At 50.1% G+C, this 11,220-nt stretch overlaps 1 protein-coding gene across 1 annotated transcript in view; it reads left to right on the top strand.

Moving 5' to 3' along the window:
* DUSP16 (dual specificity phosphatase 16) overlaps positions 1-1,833 on the top strand; it is a 29,894-nt gene extending 28,061 nt beyond the window's left edge. The window contains 1 exon segment of the mRNA XM_010189839.1: positions 654-1,833. Within this exon segment, the coding sequence (XP_010188141.1) occupies positions 654-1,833 (1,180 nt within the window).
* Positions 1,834-11,220: the final 9,387 nt, after the last annotated feature.

Genomic DNA, 11,220 nt, shown 5'->3' with positions numbered 1-11,220 from the left:
CTGAACACCCACACCTTTTTGGTTTTAATGCTGCATTTGTTCCTTTCTCTGTTGGATGCTCATGTCAGTGGACAGTAGCAGAGCATGCTAGAAATCGCTGGCATTTGCTCTGGCCTGGCAAAGATGAACAGGGCAGGAAGCACTCACTGCAATGACAACTGCATGGGAGAGGTGACAGGAACAGGGCATTTCATCCCTTTGGATGGTGGGGAAGGTGGTCTGTGGCTGCACTGCAGGGGAAGCGCAGGGCTCTTGGCTGAGCTCTGACGCTCGTCATGCAGAACTGGAGGAGCTCTTTGGTCAGAAACCAAGGTAGAGAGATCCCATGGATCTGAAGTAAAATAAGGAAAATGATCCCCTCAAACCTTGTTGTGGACATCATAAAGAGGTACAAAGAATGCTTTCTTTTCCCTTTTTTAGCCATCTTTAAGTAAGCTGCAGAGAGAATTTTGAGCATCCAGCATTATCTTGCTTAAAAGCTGCTTTTTTTTTTTTTCCATCTGTGTTTCCTGTGCTTGACTGAACCCCAGCCCAGGCCCCCTAACAGGTTAAGATGAGGCTGTCAGCATTCAGAGCAATCACCCTGGGGTTATCTCAGGTGTGAGCAGCAGGTCCTGACATTAATACCCGTTTTGTTTGTCCCCTCTTTCCAGATTTGTGAAAGAAAAAAGGCCAACCATTTCTCCCAACTTCAACTTCCTGGGCCAGCTTTTGGACTTTGAGAAGAAGCTCAAGCCCCAGAGCGGTCAGCCCGCACATATCAGTAAGCTGAAACTTCTGCATTTGGAAAAAAGCAGCGAGCACGTGCTGGCGCCAGAGGGGGGGCAGAGCAGCCTCTCCAGCAGCCAGCTCTGCATTACCGCTACCTCCGAGATCGTGGAGCAGAAGCCGACGGACTGCGGCAGCGTGCCACACGGCCACTTGTCCCCGCTGGAAGACGGCCCCCTGGTGCAGGGCATCAACGGACTGCACGTCTCCCTGGATAAGGTGGAGGACAGCAACCGGCTGAAGCGCTCCTTCTCTTTGGACATCAAATCGGTGTCCTACACGGCAAGCAGCAGCTGCGTGACCGCAGCGGTCCAGGGCTTCGCCTCCTCTGAAGACACCCTGGAGTACTACAAACACGCCGCTGCTCTGGAGGGCAGCAGCAAGCTGTGTCAGTTCTCCCCTGTCCAGGAGGTCTCGGAGCAGACCCCAGAGACCAGCCCTGACAAAGAGGAAGCAAACCCTCCCGAAAAAGCCCAGAACCCCTGGCAGCTGGACAGCCAGAGCAAACGGCAGCACCTGGGGAGAGCCGGCGGCGGTGCCACCACACAGCGGTCGCTCCTGTACCCCCTCCACCGCAGCGGGAGCATGGAGGACAACTACCAAACGAACTTCTTGTTTGGCCTCTCCACCAGCCAGCAGCACCTGGCGAAGTCAGCAGCTGCTGGGCTGGGCCTGAAAGGCTGGCACTCGGACATCCTGGCTCCGCAGACCTCGGCTGCGTCCCTTACCAACAGCTGGTATTTTGCAGCCGAGTCCTCGCACTTCTACTCCGCCTCTGCCATCTACGGGAACAGCGCTGCTTACCCGGCCTACAGCTGTGGTCAGCTGCCCACAGGCTGCGAGCAGGCCTGCGCCGTGCGCCGGAGGCCAAAGCAGGGCGACCGGGGCGACTCCAGGCGCAGCTGGCACGAGGAGAGCTCTTTTGAAAAGCAGTTCAAGCGCAGGAGCTGCCAGATGGAGTTCGGGGAGAGCATCATGGCCGACAACAGATCCCGGGAAGAGCTGGGGAAAGTAGGCAGCCAGTCGAGCTTTTCGGGCAGCATGGAAATCATTGAAGTGTCTTGAGGGGCAGCGGGCTTGCGTGACTGTATCGGAGTTGCTTCCCTCTCCAGGCCACTCCCCCAGCATTTGAGAGGTCCCTGTAAATCTGAAAAGGACAGACTTTGTGCAAAAAGGTGTGGGGGGAGGGAAGAAATGCGAGGCTTCAGTGTGAACACAGTGGCTAGAGTAATATGGCAAAGAAACGACAAGTGAGCGTCCAAGGAGACCAAGCGTACCGCGGGGCTTTTCTCCTTCCCTTTCCTGGACAAGGGCAGAACGTCTCCAAGATCTTTCCCTGACAGAGGAAGCAATTACAGGCGATGGATTGCACATCCTTGCAGTGGTCTTTAAAAAGGCAGCTCTCTCGGTCTCAAACCCTTTCTCTGGTTCCACTGAAACGCGGTCCTGCCCATCAAAGCCAGTTTCGTTCTCCCCTCCTCGCACCCCACATCTTCACCCATGCACCTTAGCCCTGACACTGAGCCAACCCCTGAAGGGACACCTTTCTGCTGTCGGAAAGGAGACCGGGAGCAATTCCAAAGGCCATAGGGACTGGTTACAGCAAGGCTGGTCTGAACGTGCTGTTCGGACGACTGTAAATACTGGTGTAACTATTGTTCTCATGGATAGGCTTTAGGTGATTCGCTAGAGAGCTGCTTCGGAGAGAAAATAAAACCCCAGTACCTCAAAAATATAATAAACAAACTAGGGCTTTATGGCTGCCAGCTGCTGGTAGTCAGTTCATAAGCAATGTGAACAAGTAAGGACTAGCCACATTGGATGTCGGTGGTTTTTTTTAAAGCTGTCTACGCACAAGTGTTTCAGCTGGCTCAGCAGCAATTCTTAAAACACACAAATGACCCATACTTAGGACCATTTCCCCCAGTCTTTTGAAATGTAAAAGAAGCAGTATTGCTGGTTTTTTATATTAAGCTGGCTGCTGGGGGAAGGGTAGCTGCTTTGGCTTCTAAGCGATAACAGAGTGGTTAATACTTACAATGATGTGCAAGAGAAGTGGCTGGTACCATACCACAACATCTTGTTCTTGCCAATTGACAATTCACTAGGTGGCTCTTGAAGGCGCTTTTTTTTGTTTGTTTTTTAAAAGCTAAAAATGGGTTTTTGTCCTTAACTGAGCAGTGCCATTAAGGAGCTGCTTTTCATATTCGGTTCCAGTCACCTGCAGGGTAGGGACAATTTGGGTGGCTGGGTTTTTTCCATCCCAACATCCTCACTCAAGCCATGGGGACTTGGAGAGCGAGAGAAGCTTCTCATGAGGTTTGCAGACTTCATCCAAGAAGTCTGGCTAGCCAAGGGAGACAGAAGGGGACCTCCAGTGTCCCCTCCCATAGTGTGGTGTGACCGAATTGGGGGTTTGAAAAGAGCCAGTGTTAATGGAAAGCCAGCTCACCTCCCAGCTCACAGCTCCAGAGGAGCTTGATCCAGGCCCTTGTCCTCTGTCCCAGCATAGGGTCCTGGTTCCCCAGCATGAGATGGGGCTGCAGAGTTTGGCTGCAGACACCTGTAGCTGCGCTGCTGCTGGCCTGCACTGCGTCCTCACCCTCGCCACCGCAGCTTGAGGAGGTGTCACTGCCCTGCAGCCAGCAGGGTGGATTGTGGCAGATGGGGCACAGCCCTTCTCGTGGTTTTGGCAGCGCAGCAGCGGCCCTCCCCTCCAGCTCCCATCCTTGCGGTACCTCGGTGGCCACTGCTCAACTTGTTTTGTGCACACACGTTGCTGCAGGAAGGGTGGTACCAGAGGCACCAGGTAAAAGCTTCATCCCACGTGCTCTGATGGGAGCTGCACACGTGTTGGCTCGGTCTGCCCCGGCACCCTCAGAACACGTGGACGTTGTTTTGTCCCATTTCAGTGCAGGCAGCTGAAAACTGTAAATCACACATAACAAATCCTTACCCCTGGCCAACAGCTTTAAAAAAAAAATTGTCCGCAGCAATCTGAAGCCCTAATTCATGTCAGCAGCTTGGGTTATGTTTTTTGGTTTAGTTTTCTTTTCAGTTTTGTTTTTACTGTAAGTTTAGCTAGTTTGTGACTCAAATCTCAGGTTTTACTGTATTGAAAGGCAGAGAAGATTTTATCATTGTTATGTTTTTTTGGCTAGGATGTGACTTTAATTTCCTAAAACAGCGGACTGTTTTAAAATAGCACTGAAAGCTACAGCGTTGATTAACTTGATGCTAAAAAAGTGCAAAAGGCGCAGAGAGAGAGAGGGAGGAAGCACCAGGAGTAACCAACCCCAGAGGCTGTGTCTGGGCCGTGCGTAGGAGATGCTGGAAGAAGGGGGAGTCTGGGCAAAGGAGAGGTTGACGGCGCACTGGAAAGCGTGTCAGGTCTGGGCTGGTCATTAAACACAGTGCCACTTGTCTCTGTTTACATAGCGAGTGAAAGCGATTCCCTTACAGCTACTTTCAGTGTATATACACACTCTCTGTGTGTATACGTGGGCGTAAATGATGTAGCAGTGCTCCTCTCAGCCAGATTTCAGTACAAGCCCGTGTCTTTGACTTAAATCAGTTAATGGAGGTCAACACAAATCAATCCCTGGAGGCAGAAACAGGATTTTCCTGTCTTTTGTGCTCTTTTACACGTGTGTCCCCCTTCTCTCAATACATACAAATATGTACATTTGCATTTCGTTTCATTAATCACCTTCTAAGGAACTGAAATCTGGGTTTCTGGCTCCTCGTGATTTCCAATACGCTATAGTCACTGAATCAATCAAAGCTGTAGGCTCAGCATTTTTAGGGGACGGGTTCCTGTAGGAGGAAACCGTAACCCCGTGCCCCGCACAGGGTGGTCCCTGTCTCCTGTCAGAAGTAGCGTCCTGTACCTGAACAATGCTGGAAATGGGTTGCAGAAGTTTGGAAAGCGAAGTGGAGGATGCGAGGCAGGAAACGTGTACATGTTCAGTATGAATATAATGTTCTTTGGTGTATGGCAAGCTGGTGAAATGGTTCAGAGAGATGAGAGTTTCTCATCTTGTTGTGTCATGAGCATTACCTGTATGTTATGATGAAATAAAATCAGAAATGGTACCTGTTTATAGTGAATGGCTGCGGAAGGAGCCTGTGTGTGCCTCTGGCTGCAGAGCGAGCGTTACCTGTGCTGGGGGAATCTCACCCTTATCCTGCGTCCCCGCTGCAGATGCAGGTGTCAGTGAATGACACCAACTGGGGAGCTCTGCTTCTCACAAGCAGCGGTGATTTTACAGCATCGGTGACAGCTTCAGCCTCGTACCCATTCCTGGTTACCCCACACCTCATCTCCCTCAAACAGCAGCAGCGGTGCTGCTCTGCATTAACATCTTGCAGTGTCCAGCACTGTTCCCAAGGTATTTCAAACTAGTTACCTAGGATGAAGTGCATGGGTTTTTCTTGCTGCCTGTACTTCTTGGTTGAAGAAGAATTTGTTTAAATACTTGCTTTGACTGATTCTTCCAGTCCTGAAGCACTCAGAGCCACTTCTGAGTGCTGATGGAGGCGTATGCCCTGCATTGCTCCTTCAGTAGCTCCTAGCTTATAAAAACGTAGGCTATATTAAAATTCAGTCCTGCAGTAGAATACAGCTGCTGCAGTTATATTCTTAGACAGCAAAGCCTACGAGTCTATGTAATGGCATCTTCAAACTCAGGTGTAGTAGTAGGGGTTTTTTTTAAGATAATTTCAAAGCATAATCGCAGAGAGGGAAACGCAGGATCTTTGGCCTCTCTAGAAGAGACCTTACCCTCAGCCAGAGCACAAGTAACAATGTGTGTGAACTTCTGTGCTCACTTTCCACAGAGAAGCCGTACCAGCTCCTACACAGAAAGCTTTCATCCCCTGCACAGTAAACCCAGAGCCATGCACAACACTGGGCAGAAATGGCATCGGCCTGTCGGCCTGCAGGACAGAGTGACTTGACAGTCTTGTACGATGGACCTGCTCTGGCTTCCTTCACCCTACCCAAAGCCCACGTCTGCTCCCAGTAGGTCACACAGGCCCTGTTTGTTCCCTCAAGGTCTGTCTTTTGAAGCATGCACTTCAGCTTTCACCACTCCTCCTCTTGTCTGCTTTGCAGGCCTTGCTCTGCTCTTGTTCCTCTGCCCTCCACTCTTGCCCCTGCTCATAGGCAGCTCTGCAGAGACAGTCCAACGCCAGTCAAAACCCGAGAGTCACCTGAAATGCCTCTTACACGCATCATCAACATGCAATTTTAATTTCTTGACTGGCATTACTGTGAAGGGGTCTCTGGGTCACCAGGCTTTTGCTGTGACCATCACAGTTACATTCCTAGAGTGAAGTGGACTGAAAACAGGGCAAACCTCCCCCAGCACGGAGATAGCCCTACTTTTGAACAGGCTGGCAGGCAGGGGCTAAGAAAGAAAACAAAACTACGGTAATCAGGCAAGCTGCTGTTTTTACTGACTAGGTAAGCTGCTCATTACAGCACATGTGTTACATGGATTTCTACCTGAAAGTGGTGGTTTCAAAAGCCCTGCACAGTGGTCTGGTGCTTCTCCTGAGGACAGCACTGGAGTCCCAATAAGGCTGTTACTGCAGCTTTTTAAATCTGAAATTACTGAGATTGAGCCAAACTCACCTACCTAGACATGGCAATTAGACAGCCATACCCTGCCTAAACACCTGGCTAGCCTGCATTTATTGTTCAAGTTTCTGAGCTAAAAGTGGAGTTATTCCAGGACTTTTAGACATTATAGCATTATAATATAATACCACTATTAGACAATACCACAGAAAACCACAACTGGGAATTCAGGTAGAGGAATGGTGTCCATAATGTATCCGCTTAGCCTGGCAACTGGCCTACACACAACTCAAGTCCTTGGGCAAATGCAAGTGTTTCTGCAGCAAAAATTTGGCTATTTTGCACTTCAAGAACATTAACAAGAGCCACCATCAATAGAAAAGGAAAGAGAGGTATTTCTAGCCTGTGAGCCCCACCCCTAGGGGAAGCAGCTACTTTCCTAGCACAGCAAATGCTGTAAAACACTTTTAGGGAACTGCCCTGCTGGAAGGGGCTGCTCACTTTGAGGTGTGGATTTCAGCTGCTGTTTACGGGGACCCCCACCACACTCCACTGCAGTACACATCCCAGGTGTGATACCTTACAGGCTGGGGCATCAGGCCACTTCAAAAACAACAAACCCCCCCCCTCCCAAGTGCTATACTTTTGCCCCCTCTTTGTTCAGCCTCCCTGGGCAGTAGGTGAGAGTCTTTCACCGCTTTGCTTTGCTTTCCCAGCAGCAGGAGAGCAGCCACTGCTGCAGGTACATTCACCTTAGTTCTCCTCTAAACCACTGATTTTGTATGTGTATTAGAGTACGTTGTTTCCCCAGCAAATAGCAACCAGCTGCTCCAATAGCCACTGCCCCTTGCTTTTTTAAAACCCAAGCCTTCGCTGTCCATTTGCAGAAGCCTGGTTGCTTGGTGTTTAACAACCCCGGGGAAAGCCCACTGAGCCTCCAGTGCTGCTGCGCTTCCCAGTGGTTTGGCCTGCAGCAGAATTAGGAGAACACACTCAAGTGCATCAGTTGAAGGCTGCTTTGGTAACACCCCCACCCAGGTAGTGACAAAATCTACAGCCATCCTCATTTATTTCTGCGGTTTTACAGCAGGCCATCTTATTTCATCACCTCCACAGCTAAACTGCGTGTACCCTCCAAGAAGTGATGCGCTGTAAATGAAGAATAATCAAGGCAACTGGAGAAACACCACACTTGGAAAAGAGCGATACCAAAATGTTTTAATGCTGGAGCTGTGGGACACGTAGCACGTGGGGAGCTGGGAGCAGAGCACGTCTGCGAACAGGATAACCCCCCATAAAGCAAGGGGTGCTCAGCCATGAGGCTGGTAATCAAAATACACAGTGGCAGCTCGGGAACAGGGGGATGTCACAACGGTACCTCAGGAAATCACTGGCTCTGATATAGAGAGAGAGGGGCTGGCTCGTGCAATCAGTGGGCCTGTGAAAATGCGTACTTCTACTACTTTCTGTGGAAAAGCTTAGAGGAGGGGAAAATACACTTTAAATATTTAAATACATTTAAATATATTTAATTTAAAATACATATTGTTTTAAAAAAACAAACACCCAAAAAACTTTTCTGTCCCCTTCACTGGATCTTCACAGAAATTGCCCTGCAGAGGTTGGCACATTAGCACCCTGTCAATGCATTAAATTACAAAAACAGCAGAAACAGCAGAGCACACCTCTTCTGCACGTGTAGCACACGGAGCAATGCAGGATGCAACAAGCACCAGCAGCAGCACAAAGCAGGGGTCGCAACAGCAGCGTCAGGGGAAGAACCAAAGTGGCTCAGGCCAGTGAGGAACCGCAGACCCAGGGACTCCCCCAGTTCTCCAGCTTTTTGGGAGATTTCATAGGAAGTAGCTCAGCCTGCACCACACACAGCACCCAGACCACACACCAGCTTTGTGTTGCCTCAGAAAGCAGAAAGGGAAAGAAGTGTTTCTTTCCAGTGGAGTGCACCAGGTTATTCTCTGTTCACAGCACGGACTTTGTGGGAGACGTAACGGCTGGTACACTCGTGAGATACCCGAGGCCTTCCCCAGCAGCACTTGGCTTGGAAAAGGCAATTCACAGGCAGAACAGTAATTCCAGTCACTTCCCAGGTCTCCTCCTCAGCAGCGTGAAAGGACATAAAGCCACAGTCTCACCTTGAGCACCACCTGCACCGCGATGAAGCCGAGAGCAGTGTGCAGAGCAAAACAAAGGAGGAGCAGCCAAGCAACAAGCAGCAGCCAAGACACGTGGCAGGAAACGTCCTCCCCTTGGTGAGAGGGCCGAAGACTGTCAGGTAATGAAGCCAGCGACAGTGTTTTAAAAACAGAACTGTAAACCACTGCTGAGAACAGTCAGAGGGTGCACGCTGTCTTACAGAACCCAAACAACACTTACCACCTGTGGGACAAAGGATGTGACCTGCATGCTCTGGAAGAGGTCGGCCTTCACTTTTCAGCTCCGATTTCTTTCCAGTTAAGATACTGACTTTCTCCACAACTTCCCACTGCCAGTCAGAGAGCTCTAGCTGGAAGCCCAGCAGCATATCCACAAGCTTAAAGGCCAGTGCTCCTAGGGACAAGCACTTTCTCCCATTATCAGCCCAGTACCTAAAGTGTTTTATAGCAAATAAGGAAGAAACTGATTTGCAGCCCTTGCTCCTGCAGCTTTCGGATAGGAACACTATTCCTTGCCCTCATTAGCACCACAAGGAGCAATGCTTTGATCTGATCCTTAATAGCATCGGGCCAAATGTCTAGAAGCTTTACAGGAGAGAGCATCTGCAGCCTGGCCCCAGCCTCGAGATCCGATATCAGGATCTTCCCACCAGGACAGGCTCCCAGCACTGGATATCCCAAGTGTGGGATATCCATGATCCCGTCTGGCAGACAGCTGAATGTGGCACATTCTAAACTTCCAGACAGCATCATCTGGATGAGGAGGACAAAAACACCTACAGCTGCTATTTAAAGCTGCTGAGTATTCTGGTGTGTCTGATGGCGGGAGGCAGAGACATATTTCGTGATGGACAACGAGGACCCTGATGGGCACGGCTGTGACGAGCAGGTTTTCATAGGTTCTTAGGTCTCCTGTAAGCTTTTAACACACCAAGTGTAAAATACTCCAGGACGCACGAGCAAGGATGGAAGCCTGGTGTTAAATCCTGTGCGACACACAGCATACACCTATATACATACAACTGTGTAACAGCCCTGGGGTGGAAGCAGACAACCAGGCCCACTCTGCTGCCTTTACCACAAAATCTCTTGGCAAGTTCCTCGCCCTCTCCAAAGCAGCCCATCGCTCTTTCCAGGGCACCTTTCCTGGGGCTTCATTTCTACAGGACTTTGCTTTCAGACAGCGTTCAGTGGGGTGCAGCCACTGCTGTGGTTCAGACACACGTCTAAGTTGGCTGCAGCCTGCGTCACAGAAATTCACTTTTCTTTTGCTGATTAAGTGCTCTTAACTACCACTGGGTATCGAAGCAGGTCGCCTTTGGCAAGCCACTCAGCCATGTGCTGCACTGGAAGAGGGGTTGTCATACTGACTCTCTCAAAGCAGCCGTCCTCACCACTGGAACTGCGCTCCTGACACACGATGACCCTTGGGGCTCATGGGCATGCTTCAGCCTCCTCAGAACAGCATCCTGGCACTAATGTAACAAACACAAACCCACCCTTGATCTGGCAAACCAAGGGCTCCTCACTTCTGCTTTCATGATCTTTCTGCTGCAGACAAGAGCTGCCATGCAATGGCAATGCAGGCTCTTAAACCCTGTTTCTAGAGCTGTATTTTCACAGCAGCATGCAGAATAGCCCCCCGTTTTATACAGGGAGAAATCAAAGCTCAGAGAGGTGTTGCAAGTCGCCTGCAGCAGCAGACCAGTGGCAGACTTGCCAACCAACCCATCTCCTGTGGGCCAGCCCAGCACCCAGGAGCATGGACAAGCTCTTGTCTTTGGAGAAGACAAGGACATCCTGTTGCCTTTGGAGCAGTTCACAGAAGACGGTCCCAAAGGGACATGTGGTTTCAGTCACAAAACACCACGCTCAGGAAGGCTCTCAGCATGATGACAGCTAAGCCAAGGAGAATACTTCAAGGACTCCTCATATCTCCCCCCCCTCCAACTCCATACACTTGGACATAAAGGAACAACTGCATCTCTCTGGTCGAAAAGACAGCACCAAGATAACTGGAGTGACCCAATAAAAATAAAAAAAGAGACACCTCGTGTCCAACTTTGCGATGCCAAGTGAGTGGGTTGGTGTCAGTGCCCATCAGAATCACTGTGCAAGATGAGGGACACAACCTGCCACCAGCTGGGGCACGGGGACATTGCCAGCGCGAGGGGGAGAGGAACGCTAAGGCCTGCTTAACATTAACAGACAGACGTATCTGGAACAGTTATTTCTTTACAGCCTCATAAATTAGTAAGCCCATAAAAACACGAGCCTTGAGGAGGGCATGCCAAAACCCTTCCATGCAAACCATGTTAATGATGCTAATAGGCACATTTTAATATGCCAGTTCCTGGCTCCCGCACTTTCACCTATAAAACACACATATTTGCAAGGTCAGGGGATGTCCAAAACACCTGCCAGCCATCTAATTGTCTAAACCCCAGTGGCACAAAAACCATGTTAGAGGGCTTGTCACAGCCCACATCCCTTTGAATTTTTCTAGTAAAAAAAAAAAAAGAAAAAAACAGATGAAAGAAAACTCCTCCCCTGTAAAGCCCAGACCAGTCACAGCAATGAAACAAATGTCCTCTGGTAGAGGAGACGGGAGGGCAAGAGGAGGGAGATGAACGGGCAGTAAATCATCTTCTCCAGCCGACGGGGCCAGGGAGCTCCTGGATTCCTGGCTGCGCA

Source organism: Mesitornis unicolor, unplaced genomic scaffold, assembly GCF_000695765.1.
Source record: "Mesitornis unicolor isolate BGI_N332 unplaced genomic scaffold, ASM69576v1 scaffold45708, whole genome shotgun sequence".
Classification (NCBI taxonomy): domain Eukaryota; kingdom Metazoa; phylum Chordata; class Aves; order Mesitornithiformes; family Mesitornithidae; genus Mesitornis; species Mesitornis unicolor.
Note: the sequence above shows the minus strand (reverse complement) of the source record. Positions and strands in the feature narration are given on the sequence as shown.